At 40.1% G+C, this 19806-nt stretch overlaps 1 protein-coding gene across 4 annotated transcripts in view; it reads right to left on the bottom strand.

Annotated features, from left to right (window-relative positions):
* Positions 1 to 1435: 1435 nt before the first annotated feature.
* The window catches only part of ralyl (RALY RNA binding protein like), a 146385-nt gene continuing 128014 nt past the window's right edge, over positions 1436 to 19806 (bottom strand). For 2 of the 4 annotated variants that reach the window (XM_020494654.2, XM_020494653.2), the window contains exons 5-9: positions 17564 to 17751; positions 10026 to 10142; positions 9525 to 9694; positions 8461 to 8499; positions 1436 to 4039 (exon numbers count right to left, since the gene is read on the bottom strand). In XM_020494654.2, coding sequence (XP_020350243.1) covers positions 8467 to 8499; positions 9525 to 9694; positions 10026 to 10142; positions 17564 to 17751 — 508 coding nt within the window. In that variant the 3' untranslated portion in view covers positions 1436 to 4039; positions 8461 to 8466. The remainder of the gene's footprint in view (positions 4040 to 8460; positions 8500 to 9524; positions 9695 to 10025; positions 10143 to 17563; positions 17752 to 19806) is intronic. The other 2 variants (XM_031836089.1, XM_020494656.2) reach the window with 1 other exon arrangement.

The raw sequence follows: 19806 nt of genomic DNA, 5'->3' as shown, positions 1-19806 counted from the left end.
GCTGTCCCCAGTCCACCTGGTCATGCTGCTGCTCCAGTTTCAACTGTTCTGCTTGCGGCTATGGAACCCTGACCTGTTCACCGAACGTGCTACCTGTCCCAGACCTGCTGTTTTAAATTATCTAGAGACAGCAGGAGCGGTAGACATACTCTGAATGATCGGCTATGAAAAGCCAACTGACATTTACTCTTGAGGTGCTGACCTGTTGAACCCTCGACAACCACGGTGATTGTTATTATTTGACCCTGCTGGTCATCTATGAACATTTGAACATCTTGGCCATGTTCTGTTATAATCTCCACCCGGCACAGCCAGAAGAAGACTGGCCACCCCTCATAGCCTGGTTCCTCTCTAGGATTCTTCCTAGGTTCTGTCCTTTCTAGAGTTTTTCCTAGCCACGTTGCTTCTACACCTGCATTGCTTGCTGTTTGGGGTTTTAGGCTGGGTTGCTGTACATCACTTTGAGATATCAGCTGATGAAAGAAGGGATTTATAAATACATTTGATTTGATCTAAGAGTCCATTGACGCACCCGTGCATCAACCTAATTAACATAATAAAAAATCCCTATTATAAATCCATCAGTTTACGCTAGAGATATGTTTTTTTGCATGGGCTGTGTCTCAATCCGCCACATCCGCCCGTCGGCCCTCCGCATTGGCGGTGCAAAATGGCAGAGCTACATCGATATTTGTCAGACCAGGAGACAACCCAAAAACCAGTCTTCTCACGAAAACGTCTGTAGCGTCCGAACGGTTTGGCCTACTAACTCATATAAGATGAGACTCGATGGTGTTCTCCGTGTTGAACTACGACCCCGACAAGTATCACGGGACTCGTGTGAAGGTAACCCATAGAAATTAATGGAAGTTTGTAGGTAGTTTGGTGGGGAAAAAAAGTTGTTAAATGTGTCCAAACCCCAAACTATTTCCTGAGCTTTCTTATATCTCCTTGATATAGGACAGACATTTCAAAAATATATATATTACTGTCTTTTTTGCTATTTATGAATTAATTATTCAATGAGTTTCTATGGGCTATATTAGTATTTTTTTAAATACTTTTTTTTTATACATACAGGGGTCCTAAAATTCAAAATCAAATAGCATAGACATGACATCAGTCAAAACACCTCAAAACAAGACATGGTATCAAGAACTAGATAAAAACTAGCTGAAACGAGCTACATGGCAGCCTCTTGCCATTGTTGCTAGCCACAGTAGCTAGCCATCCAGAATCACAACACCACACTAATTTCTGCACCATTGAGGGTGAGCATCATTTTCGTGATGTTGTCAGCTAACCCATCTATTTGGAGTTGTTCTAGGAATGACCTTATTTGGGCATGGAATGTGAATTCAAACAGTGACCTCTGTCTAGAATCTAGATAACACTTTCGGAGGAGGTAGAATGAAAGGACAGCACTAAGCACACACTTCATGGTCTGCCCATTTAATAATAGGTTTGCCTTAACATTACCAAGAGATTTTAGAACATCTAAAATGTGTGATGAAATTTAACACAAAGATAATGTATTGTAAATAGCTATCAATAACTGCATTATTATTGACAATATATTATCATTTCAGTTGTCTTTCAGTTTATATTTATTTTCAAAGTAAAATAAAATGTGTGTCATTCAAATTACATGACATAAATCAGAAACATTTTATCGACAAGAGAAAACAAATAAAACACTTTTATTTTCAATGAAACGTCATCGTATTATGTTCTATGCAATGGACCCTATAGCCATACAACAGTTGCAACCATATACATTCAAATGAAAAACACAGATTAAACATGCCATTCATAAAAATATCTTTACAAAAATGTACATTTCTATGCAACAATATTTTTTAATTGCACATCTCTAAAATACCCTTTTCCACTCCCAACCCAAGTACAGTATTCTTTTAAACACAGGGGGTCAATTGCAACAAGGTCACGATATCATCTATTTTTCCGGGCTTTAAGATCATATCCAACTCTGTGATGTTTCCATGGTTTGTGGTTAATCCTCTCCACTGGCACCAAATTACACTCGTTGCTTTTGATAGCAAGGTTTGCTTTGATTTGCAAGGTGCAGAGTAGCATAAACCGCAGACAAAATGATGGAGTTAGATTTGAGTTAAAGATGACCTTGTATGCAAAACATGACATACTACTAATTGCATTACCCGTCAGTAAACAAACAAACAAACAAACCCAGATAATTGGTCTATGGAGACTCTTTTCTCCACTCAATGGTGTCAGCTAAGGATTCAATCAAAGCCTGCAATTTTAAAAATCCACACTGCTGAACCAGAGGCTAAAAACCCTATCAATAGTATTAAAATGAGCATTTCTCTTGATCCACCTAGTAGGCCTACATAATTATCTAATGTATTACTTTATCTACTTAAAATATGCTTTGAGTGGTATAGTGACAATGTGTTTGAGCAGTGTGGATGTACTGCAGTGACGACCTGATTGAATTTCAAACTATGTTTTTGACAGTAATGAATGTGATATATCATTGTGAAATCAAAACAGGTAGTGAGTGGTATGACCATTTTCTTAAAGACATTCCACAATACAAAAGTAGTGATAATATTAATAAACAGAAATCAAATTTGAGTGGATTGTACGAAAATCAAATATTGTGTAGAGGCAGTTTCTGAACCTTTTGAATTCTACTCCAAATACAAAGACCTCTTTCAGCGGAGAAATCTCAACATACAAAGTGTACAAGAATGTGTATCGATATAATCCTCTGCTCTTTCTATTTAGGTTATCTGAAACCTTGAATCTGTTTCACCTATCAGGTGACTCAATAACAATGAAAAATCTGCAAAATCAACAACATGAAAAATATAATTTCAGTAACAGAAAAATATTTCAACATCCAATCCCAATAATGAGTTAAAAGTAGTCTAATTAGTTAATTGGGAGCAATTCTATTAATTATTCAATTTGGCTGATTTTCTAAATTGGATGAGATAAGTGACAGTATAGCACTATAATTCTCCCTCTTTTCATTTCTGCTCTGCTAGGTTTTTAAGCCTCTGCGCATGTAGTGCTGCGGTTGCGGTGCAGTGAGCTCAAATAAGGCAAAAGAACACAAGTTTCTCTCCTTGTCTCCTCTCCCGAGTACAGGTCAGATCCGTGTGGAGAGAGAGGGCACAGCTTCCTACAGAGTGATGCATGCTGGGTAGTACACACTGTGCAGGGCTGGCTACAGCGAGACACTGTTCTCTGGTAGGAAGCCAAAGCAGACGTTGGCTGGCTATCACAGGAAGCCCGTTTTTCCCTTTGAAATTTGGTAGGAGGTCAGAATAAAGAATGGATCATCCCCCCCAGGACATGCATGTGATAAATGGATAATCTGGAAAAATCTGGAAAAGTTACGCTAAAGTGATCGTTTATGCATGGGTAAGACTGATGCTCCTCTGTACCTTTCCAAATCCTTAAAAAACAAAAACATTTGTGATCTCGATAGTGCATGATTTATCATAATTTATTACTTTCGGGCCAAATGGGAAAAAAAACAGAGATCAAATCGACAGGATAAAAATGTAAACGCTTATGCAAAAATTGTCCTCTTTGACTGTGTTCAGCACTGAAAATAAAAGGCATACACAAACGAATATGAACATAACTCAAGGGAATGACAGTTATCATCAGCAAATATCCCACTCCCCTACAATTTTAATTAGTATTTTCTTCTCTCTCTAGCATCAATATGATTGAATCAGTCTCTTGAAAACAATTGCAAATTGAATATCTAGGAGTGAATTCGGGCAGATGCAGTAAAATTATATATTTTTTCTGACAGCAGCAGGCCATATTCATATAGTTACTGCTGCACAGTGGGGCATCTGAATTTTGTTCAACGTCTCCGCTACACAGAGAGAGAGATGGAAAAGAAGGAGACTACCATCTTGTTTTTACACCACACAATGGTTCCTTCCCCCAGAGATCCTTTGGTTTCTCTAGGAGGTGATGAGGATGTCTCTTGATGCTGTAGAGAAGACGGAGAGATGTCCGCTCCCTCGTCCTGAAGACATAAACAAATGACAATGACAAAAATGCAGATGAGAAAACAGGAAATAGCCGCAGGCTTTCCTTTGTATTAATGTGACTATTTATAATACCGCAAATCGGACGATTACACGGTGCTTAATGCTCGCATAGTTCGAATTTGGGGAAGTTTGTTGATCCTTTTGGGAGTAGGGACTAGAACTTCCATAATCCTTCCAGACATTCGATCTAGAGCTCTTCACTGTGATGTTCAATCCAATCCTTGCTACCAGCAAATAAAATATAATGTATTTGTCAAACACTTTACAGTGATCTGCTTACTTATGAGCCATATCCCAACAATGCAGAGTTAAAAAGTAAGAAAATTAACAAATAAAAACACAGTAAAATAACAATAACGAGGCTATATACAAGGCATACTGGTACCGAGTCAATGTGCAGGGGTACAAGTTAATTGAGGTAATACTGTATTTACTAGGCAATCAGGATAGGTAATAAACAGAGTAGCAGCAGTGAATGTGCAGAGTGTGAAAGTGTGTTTTTGTGTGTGTGACTATGTGTATGTTGGAGTGTCAGTGTGTGGGTAGAGTCCAGTGTGTGTACATGAGGCCAGTGCAAGAATGTCAGTGCAAAAACAAGGGGGTTAATGCAAACAGTCCGGGTAGCCATTTGATTAACTGTTCAGCAATTTTATGGCTTGGTGGTAGAAGCTGTTTAGGAGCCTTTTGGTCCCAGACTTGGTACCGGTACCACTTGCCGTGTGGTAGCAGAGAGAACAGTCTATGACTTGGATGGCTGGAGTCTGACCAGTTTTAGTGCCTTCTCCTCTGACACCGCCTGGTACAGAGGTCCTGGATGGCAGGAAGCTCGGCCCCAGTGATGTACTGGGCAGTACGCACTAACCTTTGTAGAGCCTTGTGGTCAGAAGCCAAGCAGTTGCCATACAAAGCAGTGATGCAGCCAGTCAAGATGCTCTCAATGGTGCAGCTGTAGAATGTTTTGAGAATCTGAGGGCCCATGCCAAATCTTTTCAGCCTCCCAAAGGGCAAGAGTCATTGTTGTGCCCTCTTCATGACTGTGTTGGTGTATTAGGACCATGATAGGTCCTTAGTGGTGTGTATACCGAGGAAGTTGAAGCTCTCAACCCGCTCCACTACAGCCCTGTTGATGTAAATGGGAGCGTGCTCGGCTCTCCGTTTCCTTTGTCTTATTCATGTTGAGGGAGAGGTTGTTGTCCTGGCACCACACTTCCTGATCTCTGATCTCTGTTGCAGAGGGAGGTGTTTAATCCCAGGGTCCTTAGCTTAGTGATGAGCTTGGAGGGCACTATGGTGTTGAACGCTGAGCTGTAGTTAGTCATTTAGACAGGTTACTTTGGCATTCTTGGGCAAAGACAGAGTATTACAGACTGGGTCAGGGAGAGGTTGAAAATGTCAGTGAAGACACTTGTCAGCGCATGGTAATCCGTCTGGCCCTGAGGCCTTGTAAGGTTAACCTGTTTAAAGGTCTTACCCATATCGGCTACGGGATCGTGATCAAACAGTCGTCCAGAACAGATGGTGCTCTCATGCGTGGTTCAGTGTTGCTTGCCTAAAAGCGAGCATAGCAGGTATTTAGCTCATCTGGTAAGCTCCAGTCACTGGACAGCTCGTTGCTGGATTTCCCTTTGTGATCCATGATAGTTTGTAAGCCCTGCCACTTCCAACGAGCATCAGAGCCGGTGTAGTAGGATTCGGTCGTGTATTGACGCTTTGACTGTTTGATAGTTCATTGGAGGGCATAGCAGGAGTATCTTATAAGCGTCCAGATTAGTGTCCCGCTCCTTGAACGCGGCAGCTCCAGCCTTTAGCTCAGTGCAGATGTTGACTGTAATAGATAGCTTCTGGTTGGGATATGTACGTATGGTCACTGTGGGGATGACGTCGTAGATGCACTTATTATTAAAGCCGGTGACGTGGTAAACTCCTCAATGCCATCGGATGAATCCCAGAACAGTCTGTGAAAGGGTCCTGTCGCTTAGCATCCACTTCAATGGACCACCACCTGTTTGAGTTTTTGCTTGTAATCAGGAAACAGGCGGATAGTGTTATGGTCAGATTTGCCAAATGGAGGGTGAGGGAGAGCTTTGCATGTGTCTCTGTGTGTGGAGTAAAGGTGATCTACAGTTGCACAGGTGACATGCTGATACACATTTTGTAAAATGCATTTCAGTTTTCCTGCATTAAAATCACCGGCCACAAGGAGCGCTGCCTCTGGTGAGCATTTTCTTGTTTGCTCATGGCCCTATGCAGCTTGTTGAGTGCGGTCTTAGTGTCAGCATCGGTTTGTGTTGGTAAATAGACAGCTAGGAACAATATAGATGAAAACGCACTTGGAATATAGTGAGGTATTCTAACTCAGGCGAGCAGGACCTCGAGATTTCCTTGATATTGAAGATTGCGCACCAGCTGTGGTTGGCAAAGAAACTGAGCTTACCTGAAGCTGCCGTTCTGTCCTGCCGATGTATAGAAATAACAGCTTGATTTATATTTTCAATGTCCTTGGACATGGACTGGGTAAAACATATAATATTACAGTTCTTCAGATCCTGTTGATAGGATACTCTCAAACAGAGCTTGTCCAGTTTATTCTCCATTGATAGCGCCGCCTCCTCCAAGTGTTGGGGATTTGTTCTTGGTTCGGGATGATCAATAGGTCCTTTGACTCCTATTCATTGAAGTATAAGTCCTCATCCAAATTGACGTTAGTGATAGCTGTTCTGATATGCAGAAGCTCTTTTTGGTCATAGGAAATTATGCTGGAAACATTATGTAAAAAAAAAAGATAAGATCAGCGCAAAAAAATACACAAAATAGCATAATTGGTCAGGAGTCAGTCAAATGGCTGCTATTCCCTCCATTGTAATTGGTCTTATGTGTTTTAGAGAACAGTCTTATGTCTTAGCAGAATAGTTTGTGTTTGAAGTGTTTTAGGTATTTTTTAAAGATTGCCCTCTGAGGTTGCGCTGCATATGGTTGGGGCCACCGATTGAATTTGAAAGTGGCACACATATGAAAAGGACATGGGAAATGGCAGTGTGACATATGGCTGGCTGTTTTATATGTGGATGAGCAAGGGAATTGGCTCTCCAGATGAACAGATAGGCAGGGAAAGGCAGAGAGGCAGAGAGTGAGAGAGATAAAGGGAAAGATAACTTGGCATTGTCCATTACAGCCATATGCTATGACTATGCTATGACTTAACACCATATGTGGCCAACATAGTACTTTACATATGATCTCCCATGTAGCATTTCCTCCATCAACCTTAAACCAAAAAAAGACAACACATTCAATGATAATAAAACCTAATGAATACTGTAACAACCATGAATAGAACATTTTCTCTAGTCTACATCAAGGCTAGTGGTCTCATCTATCAGTCAGTCTCTAAGAGAACTTTGGATTAATGTAGCATCATTTGGACAGAAGTCATAAATACTACTAAATAGCCCTGCTAGGATAACTCTGCATGCTGGGCCTAGTGATGATGTGGCTTCCTTGGTCATTACCCTGAGCCTGAGAGGACGACAGGCGAGAAGAAACAATTTTCCTCAGGCCCTGCCATTCATTCAGTCTCTCCACTTCCACACTATTAAATGAGATGAATGTTGTTTGTGGCCAGTTCTGGCCCATTGCAACTCCATTACTACGCTCTCTGTCGGCGTCTGCTTTAGCTGCCCTTCACTGAAGCTACTCGGCCCTACGTCTGTCACAGCGCTTTTACTTTAGGACATGATTGAAGAGTCGATGCTTGGTGATGGTTAAGATTAAGGTCTAGATTCTATCAGATCCGCGCTAGCTGACCTCCGCATAGCGGTTGTTTTGGTGGTGTCGGAGGTGGAACTGCATTAGAGCTGTCCAATCCACAAGCGGCTCCTGGCATTAAACCTAAAGCGGACATTGCCATTGGCTGCACGGAGTCGCATTTAGAGAAATCGCATGCAGCCTTGTTAACAAGTTTGAACACTGGAATGTGAGATGTAATCTACACCTCGATTAGACTGATAGAAATCCTTGTAATTTCGTTGAATGTTTTTCAATTTGAGTGTCATTATTTCTAAGTAGCCTGCACTTTCTCATTCTGAACTTGTAATGCCAGTGGGACGGGTGTGGCTTTGTGACAATGACCGGAAAACACAGCCGCTCACCGATTTGACAGCTCTAACACTGTTACACCTCCGACACTGCCAAAATACCAGCTATGCGTGTGTCTGCTACCGCAGGTTAATGCTTGATCTGATTGAATCTAGGCCTAACGAAAAACTTCAATAATTGTGACATTTGTGATTTACTAAGGTTCATGAAACTAAAGGAAAACGTTAGAGAACCTAAAATGCCTGACTAAACAAGCTTAGATTATATCATTTTCAAAGGTTTATTGGTTCCAAATTCTTACCTGTTCTCAGTTGTCAATGTCAGAAACATGGTTCTCTATCTGAAAAGATAAGGACGAAATGCATCAGTATTTAAAATCCAATTTGTGCAGTTCTAATGTAATCAGCTACGTAATTCAGGGTTTTTCAAGTTGTTGGAGAGCTCTGTAAACTTAAAAAAAAAATGTCCTGGCTCATTGTACATTACCACTATATCTGATCAATATGACCTTGAATGAAGAAACAAATAAATATCCCACACACTCGCTGGGAAAAATAATCTCTTCTATTAGCGAGAAGACAAGGCTTAGCTCTTGGATGGCATGCACCCGCTCCATTTTATAATGGGTCATAAATATTGCATAATAGGGAAAGCATGGTGGCATTGAACCACAGATGAACCACACAGATAATTCCTTCGATCTTCCTGCTTGAACTTGAAATAATGTGTACTCTATGAGGAGCAAGACTCAGCAGGGATGATATAATTATTTAGAAAAATGACATGCTCAAATAGCATCCTATTTGTGATAACTGTGAGAAATATTAATAAGGTGAGTTGTTGACTGAAGTGATCAATAATTGTAGCTGTCATCTCAGCTGTTCCAGAAATGGTCAAAAATACTTTTTCCCTCAGTCTAGTTCTTTGTAGAATATAAAATGGTGACTTTAAAGAACACTTTCAGTTCCCTCAGTAGCAACTCCATCTTCATTTTCATATTTGGATCGGTTAAGACAGGCCTCCAAGTCCCCCTGGTATGTCTGCAGCGCCCTGTTTTAATTACAACCCATGACAGCGTGTGGGGTGTGTGTGTGTGCATGCACGTGCGTTGGTGTGTGTATGAACAGGGACCTGCCACTGCCTTCATTTGAGTTGGGCTGTCAGGGAGAAACTGTCTGTGGTGGCACACTCATCATTTACTCATGAGCAAACTCACACTGCTTTTCAGATCTTGAGCCATGAATAATTTGGCAGAATTAACTTTCTTAAGGGCAAGACTGGTGTGCCCAATTTAAATCTCCTAACCCAAACCACTGTCTCCCCTGCCCTCCTTCCAGGCCCCCTTTCATCACCCATTTCTCTTACCAGATGATGGCTGCCCTCTTCGTCGTAGTCATCCTCGCCCCCGTCGGTCATCTCTCCGGCCTCGACATCCAGTGCCCTGTTGCCCGCCTCCTCCCCGGAGTTCTCAGCTGTCTCCGACACAGACTCCTCATGGAGAGAGTCACAGTTGTCCTCGTACTTTCTTTGAGCCTCTGGAGAAAACGTGAGAGGAGGACAAAGAATTGAGACCAAAGTAACAACTGGTGACAAAAAGTAACAAGATGCTGACTAGCTACTCTGAGGGGATAACGAGAGACTTGCAATTGAGAATCATAACATCATACCAATCAGTCTTGGTGAAACTGTGTTTAACATTTGAACAAGCTTTAAATGTTCTTCCACTTCACCTCCCCTGCTGTGAGACTGTCCTCTCTCTCTCTCTCTCTGACATGTTTTCTCTCTCTATCTCTCTCCCTCCGTTGCCCTCTCTTTCTCTCTGACACCCTTACCCTCTGTCTTTGCCCCCACCCACCTCCCCCTCACCTGACTCGGCTCTCTGCTGTTTCTCGATCTTCTCCAGGCGACCCAGCAGAGAGTCGATCTTTATCTTGATCTGAGTTAGCTCTCGTTTAATGGTCTGGAGCTGGTCCGTCTTCACTGCTGAGACATAATCAAAAACACAAACAGACAATAAATCGATTTACAGTTTTTCTCAATTGCTAAAACACAATTTCTGAAACCTAGCTCTATTTCCTGAAAACATTAAACACAAAACCTCATCTTCAAGCACTATTTACATAACCTCTGACTCCTCTTGCAAAATCAAACAATTCGCCTCAAAACAGTTTAACCTGTGTTCAAAATCAAACACTGCTCTCAAATCATAAACACGTGATCAAAATGATATACACTCTCAAGCAGTCAGTAAACAATACACCGAAAAATAGAAAACACATTGTTCAAAACATACAATTCTCAGGGAGAAGTACATTTTGATGAACGAAAACATGTTATATCATAGTAGCTCAAAATTTATCAGAAATTACTACTCTCCTTTGCTCTTTGCAATTTTGTTTTTTGTTCTTCCTCCTCCTTGTACCCCTATTTTTACAGTACTGTACCCTGCATCTCACAAACTTGTCCTTCGTCTCTGTGATACTGTAATTCTTGTTCTTTGTTGATTATGAACCTGCAACCAGTCAAAATCTATTGAGCAGTCAGTACTGTTAATAAATGGAAAGCACAATGATCAGGGCCATACAATTTATCCATTATACAGTATACAGCCTACAATGCACTGTACTACAGTATCCATTCTCAGACTTTCTCCTTCCCACCTTCAACAACCTGTTTGCTCTCTGAACTGGCTTATATTGGTTGTGTCGCATCATTTGAAACAGGTTAAATCAATTTTGAGTGGTTGTGTTCAATCAATGACATGTGTTCTCTATTGGTATTTGATTGTTGCCACTTGTGTTTACCAGTATGGAGGACATGTGCATTTGAGTGCAGAATGTGTTTTGAGAATGAGAATGTGTTTGGAGTTTTGCTGAAAAGTCTAAGTGAGATCTGCAAATTGTGTTTTATCATCTGGTCGTACCCCAGGACCCCCACTATCATTCTATCTTTTCATCAAGCCAAGTTACATTTTCTCCAGGGGTGAACATATCAATTTATCCGACCGTGTACAGTTCTCCTATTCCAAATATGAAACCACTGCTTTCAATTAGGAGATTAGTTCATGGCTTACATCCACCATGATGATGACTCCTGCTCATTACCTGCGTTAACGGCTGTAGCCAACATCTCTCCTTATAATTTCTGATTACTTTTTAGGAACATAATAAGACAACACAAAGGGGATGATGCCATTTTGACATTATGTAACAACAGACTTGGGTTCAAATACATGTGAATTTCATTATTTGTTATTTAAATAATACATTTTCTGTGTATTTGAATATTTTTAAAAGAATGTGGCAGAATCAACTACTTCTATTGGAAGTATTTGAAAGTATTTTCAAATAATTTCATTTAAATATACTAATATTTGAAAGTGTTTTCAAATACCTGGGTTAAATGCATGGGAGTGTATCTGAGTCCGTGTTTGAGTATTTTCAAATACATGCCAATACTTTCCAAGTATATTTCCAAATACATTCCAATACTCAACTTGTCTTTTCAAATAAAAAATATCCAGATACTTACTTCCAAATATATTTTTTAATAATTGAAATACTGTTAAAGGAATTATATTCCTATTTGTTCATCAACCAATTCAATTAAAACACTCTGCCCATTTCTAAGAATTTGTAAAATACTTATTTGCATAAAATGGACAGAGGCTAGTCTCAAAATCAATCAATAGCGTTTATTCTCGAGAGTACTGATCATAATACAATGTACATTGGTTTATATCACATTTCGTCATAGCGTTTTGAATGCTGCTCCTCCTTCTCTCCGATATAATGGCAATATAGTTCACAAGCCTTTCCACATTGTCTGCCACCTGTTAAACAATCTACTAAGCCCAAGGTCTCTCCCTGGGTAGAAACAGGATGTCCTGTAAGGAACACAGCATTCCAGCCAGTCTGACGATAGCTCCATTCGTTTCTAACAAGGAAGAGACAGTCCTTCTAATTCTGGATGAAAACTACACACATTACATTCAGTATTATGATTATAATAAGATTCATACATCCAAGATTCATTTCCACCATCATTTGCAAATAAATTCATTAAAAATCCTACAATGTGATTTTCTGGATTTTTTTTTCTTATTTTGTCTGTCATAGTTGAAGTGTACCGATGATGACAACTACAGGCCTCTCTCATCTTTTTAAGTGGGAGAACTTGCACAATTGGTGGCTGACTAAATACTTATTTTTGCCCCACTGTATATGTATACACACCTACTCCTTCAAAGATGTTTCTTTTTTTAAACTATTTTCTCCATTGTAGAATAATAGTGAAGACATCAACACTATGAAATAACACATATGGAATCATGTAGGAACCAAAAAAGTGTTAAACAAATCAAAATATATTCTATATTTTAGATTCTTCAAAGTAGCCACCCTTTGCCTTGATGACAGCTTTGCACTCTCTTGGCATTCTCTCAACCAGATTCACCTGGAATGCTTTTCCAACAGTCTTGAAGGAGTTCCCACATATGCTGAGAACTTGTTGGCTGCTTTTCCTTCACTCTGCAGTCCAACTCATCTCAAACCATTTCAATTGGGTTGATGCTGGTTAAGTGTGCCTTGAATTCTAAATAAATCACAGACAGTGTCACCAGCAAAGAACTCTCACACCCCCTCCTCCATGCTTCACGGTGGGAACCACACATGCAGAGATAATCCGTTCACCTATTCGGCGTCTCACAAAAACACGGTGGTTGGAACCAAAAATCTCAAATTTGGGCTCAGACCAAAGGACAGATTTTCTCCGGTCTAATGTCAATTGCTCGTGTTTCTTGGCCCAAGCAAGTCTCTTCTTCTTATTACTGTCCTTTAGTAGTGATTTCTTGGCAGCAATTCGACCATGAAGGCCTGATACATGCAGTCTCCTCTGAACAGTTGATGTTGAGATGTGCCTGTTACTTGAACTCTGTGAAGCATTCATTTGGGCTGCAATTTCTGAGGCTGGTAACTCTAATGCACTTATCCTCTGCAGCAGAGGTAACTCTGGGTCTTCCTTTCCTGTGGCGGACCTCATGAGAGCCAGTTTAATCATAGAGCTTGATCGTTTTTGCTACTGTACTTGTTCTTGATATTTTCCGGATTGACTGCTCTCATGTCTTAAAGTAATGATGGACTGTAATTTCTCTTTGCTTATTTGAGCTGTTCTTGCCATAATATGGATTTGGTGTTTCACCAAATAGGGCGATCTTCTGTATACCACCCCTACCATGTCACAACACAACTGATTGTCTCAAACGCATTAAGAAGGAATGAAATTCTACAAATACATTTTTAACAAGGCACACCTGTTAATTAAAATGCATTCCAGGTGACTGGTTGAGAGAATGCTGGTTGAGAGAATGCCAAGCATGTGCAAAGCTGTCTTCAAGGCAAAGGGTGGCTACTTTGAAGAATCTCAAATATATTTTGACTTGTTTAACACTTTTTGGTTACTACATGATTTTATGTGTTATTTCATAGTTTTGTTTTCTTCACTATTATTCTACAATGTAGAAAATAGTAAAAATAAAGAAAATCCCTGGAATGAGTAGGCGTGTCCAAATTTTTGACTGCTATTGTATATATACTTTTTAAAATATCTTCCTTTATTATTTTCCCCTAACCCTACCACCCCTCCCCTAATTGGTGTTAACTCAGGGACAACAACCCTTAGGCTTCTACTTCCAGCTAATACATACTATATACATTTTACAGACACAGTATATTTTACAATAGTTATATATATATATTTTTTTGTCCTATCCTTCAGCTTCCCTCCAGTTTTGATTTCTATTTTTCACATATTTTCCAACTGTGCTGTTTCACAAAGGTTCTGAACCTATATTAATTTTACGAAATTGTGGTATATTGTGATTGTGTATTGGCCATATATCACAAACCCCCGAGGTGCCTTATTGCTATTATAAACTGGTTACCAACGTAACATATAAAAATATGTTTTGTCATACCCATGGTATACGGTCTGACATACCACAGCAGTCAGCCAATCAGCGTTCAGGGCTTGAACCACCCAGTTTATAATTTACATTAGTTATCTTGTTATTTTTAGTCTCACCCTTCAGCTCCACTCAACCCCTTCCATCTATCTCCGAACACCATCCAGTTCTGATTTCTATTAGGCATATATTTTTCAACTGTGCTGTGAAGTTTAACAAAAGCTTGGAACCTTTCTATTCTCATAGTTTCTATTGATTGTAATTTAAAGGTAACATTTTTGCTAAGAGTATATTTATATTGATCGATTTGCTATGACTTTTCAAATCACCCAGCAGTGCTATTTGCAGAGTTCGCTCCAGGTGAGTGTTGAAATTCTTCCACCATTCCTGAACCAGAGACCAAAAACAAGCTACTGTACATAGACAGTACCAAAACAAAGGATCTAATTCTAAATCTGCAGAGCTGGGATGGTTGTATGCCCCATATTCAGTATATATATATATGTAAAAATATAAATAGCATTCTATTGGTTGAAAGAATTTTGTAGAATCATTTACATTGAAAAACTCTAAAGTTATGTATCAGTTCATAAACCATGTACCATGTAACCATGTATCAGTTCATGTGCCATGGAATCGGTACATTTAAAATATCTTCCCAGATATTTTACAATCTATATGGTACAGTTGTCCATTTTTTTATGGTTGAACATTTGACAACCGTCAAAATAGGGAAAAACAGACAGCTGAGTCTGAAATAAGAAAACGGACTTTGACACCGATCAAAGCTGGTCAGTGTCAGAACGAGGACGGATAAGTGGCTGTGTGAAGCATTCCCATCACTTATTTCTGGGGCTTTAGATGCCGAATCAGAAGCCTCTGAAAAATGTTGTAGAAATGTTCATTATGTGAAATCTCATGGCTGCTTTGTAGCCACTATTTATTGTTAAAACATTGATTTATTACACAAAAACACATCATTAAGCTCCCCGCTGTTGGTCTCTCCTCTACTTTTTCACCAAGGACATTTCCTACACTCTTAGAAAAAAAGGTGCTATCTAGAACCTAAAAAGGTTATTTGTCAGTTCACATAGGAGAACCCTTTAAAGTACCCTTTTTGGTTCCAGGTAGAATCCTACTGGGTTCCATGTAGAACCCTTTCCACAGAGAGTTCTACATGAAACCCAAAAGAGTTCTACCTGGAACCAAAAAGGGTTCTCCTACGGGGACAGTAGAAGAACCCTTTTTGGAACCCTTTTTTCTAAGAGTATACAGTGTTGCTATTAGATCAGGAGAAAGAGCCTTATCTCTAGGGAAAGCAGGTAGGGCTGGTGGAACTTATTTCTATTGCCCCTTTCCTATCTGATCAGTTGAACTTATTTAACTTTATTTACAATGACGACCTGGACACAGTTGAAGCCAAAGAGGTCTTTGTCTCTCTTGCCCAGTCCAACATCAAACCACAAGCACCTGACCCTAGAGGTGACATGGCCCCTTGTTGACCTTGAACGTATTGGTCGGGAAGGACATACGTGTGGACAGAACATGTGTTTGCATTCTGTGGTGTTTGTAAATGCATTCGCTACATTCAAAGCAGCATTGTGTTTGTCTGGTATGCAATCCTACTTCAGATGCAATGCAGAGTCAATGTGTGCATTGGAATCACAAGCCAGCCAACTGTTGTTCCCTAAAGTGGCCATGGACTCTGTTGTTTGAGCGTTGAGAGCTCTGGATCAACCATACCACAGACAGAGAAAATAGAAAGTATAGAGGATATAGTAGAGATGGAGAATGGTGCCAAGGAGTTGTGATATATGATACATTGAAGTCTCCCTCCTTCATTGCTGTCCCCTCAATGCTTTTGGCAGGCGAGCGCACAGGCACAGACGCACACGCAAGAATGCATGCACACACACACAGCAATTTGTTATTTCAACAGTCAACAACAACTGCGTATGCTTTGGGCAACTTTGTCCTTTGATGATAAGAAAGTGTGGAGCCATTTCTAATTTATCAGTGACTTCAGGCCCTGTTCCTTTGTGCTATAAGCCACACGAGCCACAGATAGAGAGAGACTCCAGACATACCCAGCCTAATCCAACATAATTTCATTAACAGCACCCTCTGATAGCTCAGCATTACAGAGAAAAACAACATAGTCTCTTCTATTTCTATGGGGCGGATGGATGGATCTTATTCTGGGACTTAACGATGACCCATAGAGAGAAATGTGTTCTTGGAGATAGCGACGGTCTCTTTGAAGCACTGCAAGATGAAGATTGCAGCAGACAAGGAGAGTTCAGATTGTTCTTACCGAAGTCATTTGAGACCCTAGATAGCTTTAAGTCAAATAGAGCGCTAGGGAAATCTCCAGCATGCTCTGAGCAATATGGTCTGTTTTGCCACTGGCATTACTTTTGTTGTCGTATGCAGAGCTTATCTCTATTGAATTGTAGAGGACGAAGAGGTCAATACTGAGAATATTAGTCCATTTGTCTGCTAGGCCTTGTCTTTGACAGCTATGGCTTACATAGGATCTGAATGGCTGTTATGCACCACAGCCCCTACAAACTATATAGATCCACACCACCCAAATCTTTGGACTATCTAACCATAGCATGCTCCCAATCCATCTACGTCAATAGAAACAGCAATTTCTCACGGTTCTGACTTTAGCGACTGTGGCTACCAGATATAGAACCGTGATGCCCGGCTTGGAGAAAAATCAATATCGTCTATCCAAAAAAGGAGGAAAACATGTTTTTCCGCTCCCTCCATAAGTCCACTGCATCAGAGCCCCTTGACTGACGTTAGCAAGCTGTGGGTACTGATAACACTGCACTGAATAAGGGAGAAGCAGAAACCATACAGACCACACACTGAGTCCAATTATACAGCCCGTTCCTTATAGACTGCCGTTCAGGAACACAGAACTCTGATCAGCACGTTAAATGTAAAACATGGTCTTGTTGTTCATTTGCTAATCAAACGATTCAATGTGGGTCAGAGACAGATATGGATGAATCGTTTGAGACTGGAAGGATACAGCGCTCTGTTTGCGCTCTACATTGCTGTTGCTTGTTCCTGTTGTCTCTGGAAACGGCATTGCTTTTTATAGTGGCAGAGAAAGTGCAAGTTGTGCTGAGGTAGGTTGGGACATGACAGCTCCTTTTGTTAAGGGAGAGTAAAATCATCAGTCTTTAAAAAAAAAATCATTTCATCAATCATCAATTTACCAATGTGAAATAATTGTATATTAAGCAACTTAATCTGTCTGTACATATTTTCCTGCTTCATTGGATTATTTATCCCCCTCACATTCAACGATACATTATCTATTATGTTTAGCTGAATGTTAGCAATATGTGTTAATCATTTTCCAATCTTAGTATTGCCACATTGGAATCAGCCACATATACAGTATAACAGTTGGTGAACCTACACTTGAGTCCGGAAGAGGTAGAGGAGGAGGAGGAGGTGGGTGGTCTGGAGGAAGAGGAGGAAGAGGAGGTGGTCTTGATGGGGAAGGATGTCTTCCCACGTCGTGTGGATGGAGCCAGGACCCGGGAGCGCTTTAAGGGGATCACCGCCCTGGGGGGTGGGGCCACCCGGCCATGGTAGTCAAACAGCCTGAGGACAGGAGGGAATTACACCCATAGAGATCAAACAGCCTGAGGACAGGAGGGAATTACACCCATAGAGATCAAACAGCCTGAGGACAGGAGGGAATTACACCCATAGAGATCAAACAGCCGGAGGACAGGAGGGAATTACACCCATAGAGATCAAACAGCCTGAGGACAGGAGGGAATTACACCCATAGAGATCATACAGCCTAATTCCCACTATTAGAGGAGGTGCTCCCACAATAATGTGATTTGTATCGCATACAAGTTAAAGTATTGGAATCCACTAATCCCATTCCAATACCTTTTCAAGCTTTTTTATGATAAGAAAGCAAGCTTTGCTTTTATACTTACAGGGCCATCATACTTGACTGAGCAAGCTGTTTTGTACTGTAGTAATGTGGTGCCTGCCTGTATGTTCTTAAACATTTATTTTAGCAATACATGTCATTGAGGAAAAATATATATTTCATAATATATTTCATAAACATACTTGTTCGGTCAGTAGGTGCCCAACATAACAACAGGGTGGTGTACTGGACACAGTCACTCATATAGAGGTCTATAGAGCATGTCTCCATTCCTAATTTCTGTAACCGTTAGCTTACCTGTGTAACATTGACATACAGTAAACTCAAAAACACTTGTTTAGTAGAGCATGGCTGGTGTAGGCATTGTGGTGCTCATGTGAATTTCCTTGCTTTTTCGGCTTCAGACCCCTGCCTACTTCTCACTTAAAACATTGTTTTTTGTTTTTAATTTCAAATGGTTTTTACACTGGAAGGTGATTATACAAAATTCTAAAAAATATTTCCACAGGCAAAAAGTGACTTTCAAAAATGTAATTTGCGCTTCAAATGATGTGTTTTGTCTCACATAATTTATTGTCAAAGGCCCGGTTTCCTAAAAGCATCTTAAGGCTAAGTTCATTGTTAAAACATTTGTAGGCACATGGTTACATCTCAGAGCTGTTTCCCAAAACCATCATTACTAAAGTTGAAAACACTCTTTATTTATCGACTGCCTCAGACCACCCGCAGAACAGATAACTGGGTCATTAGATGCTTTTTTTTGCCCACTTCATACATCGAAGATCTCTGCTAAACCTAGAATAAAGATGTGTATCTGTCCCTCTGTGACCATCGATAACTTCACAACGAAGTTTACTACAATATAAAGTTGCCAATGTCTTTGCAATTGTTATAAACAAGAAAAGGGTCAAAACAAAATGGCCTCAAATGAAAACCGAGATGACTGCATTAAAATATAAATACAGTAAGCTACATACAGTAGACCTATGTCTTGTGTTACAAAGTGGGATAAAATTGATTGGATTTACAGTTCCTTCAGAAAGTATTCATACCCGTTGACTTATTCCACATTTTGTTGTGTTAGAGCCTAAAGATGATTCAATGGAGATGTTTTGGTCACTGGCCTACACACAATACATTTCGTTGTGTCAATACATGTCAGAATCCCTTTGGCAGCGATTACAGCTGTGAGTCTTTCTGGATTAGTCTCTAAGATGTTTGCACATCTTGATTGTACAATATTTTCTATTTTTTTTGCGGAAAATTCTTCAAGCTCTGTCAAGTTGGTTGTTGATCATTACTAGACAACAATGTTCAGGTCTTGCCAATCACTTTAAGTCAAAACTGTAACTTGGCCACTCAGGAACATTCACTGTCTTCTTGGAAAGCAACTCCAGTGTAGATTTGGCCTTGTGTTTTAGGTTATTGTCCTGATGAAAGGTGAATTCATCTCTCAGTGTCTAGTGGAAAGCAGGTTGTTCCCTAGGAATTTGCCTGTACTTTGCTCCATTCCGTTTCATATCCATATGATGATGCAGCCACCACTTTGCTTGAAAATATGAAGAGTGGTACTCAATAATTGGATATTCCCCAAACATAATTTGTTTTTGGGACCAAAAGTTTATTGTTTTGCCACAGTTTTTGAATTATTTAGTGCCTTGTTGCAAACAAGATTTATGTTTTGGAATATTTGTATTCTGTACAGGCGTCCTTTTCATTCTGTCAATTAGGTTAGTATTGTGGAGTAA

The sequence above is a fragment of the Oncorhynchus kisutch genome, linkage group LG11, assembly GCF_002021735.2.
Source record: "Oncorhynchus kisutch isolate 150728-3 linkage group LG11, Okis_V2, whole genome shotgun sequence".
Lineage (NCBI taxonomy): Eukaryota > Metazoa > Chordata > Actinopteri > Salmoniformes > Salmonidae > Oncorhynchus > Oncorhynchus kisutch.
Note: the sequence above shows the minus strand (reverse complement) of the source record. Positions and strands in the feature narration are given on the sequence as shown.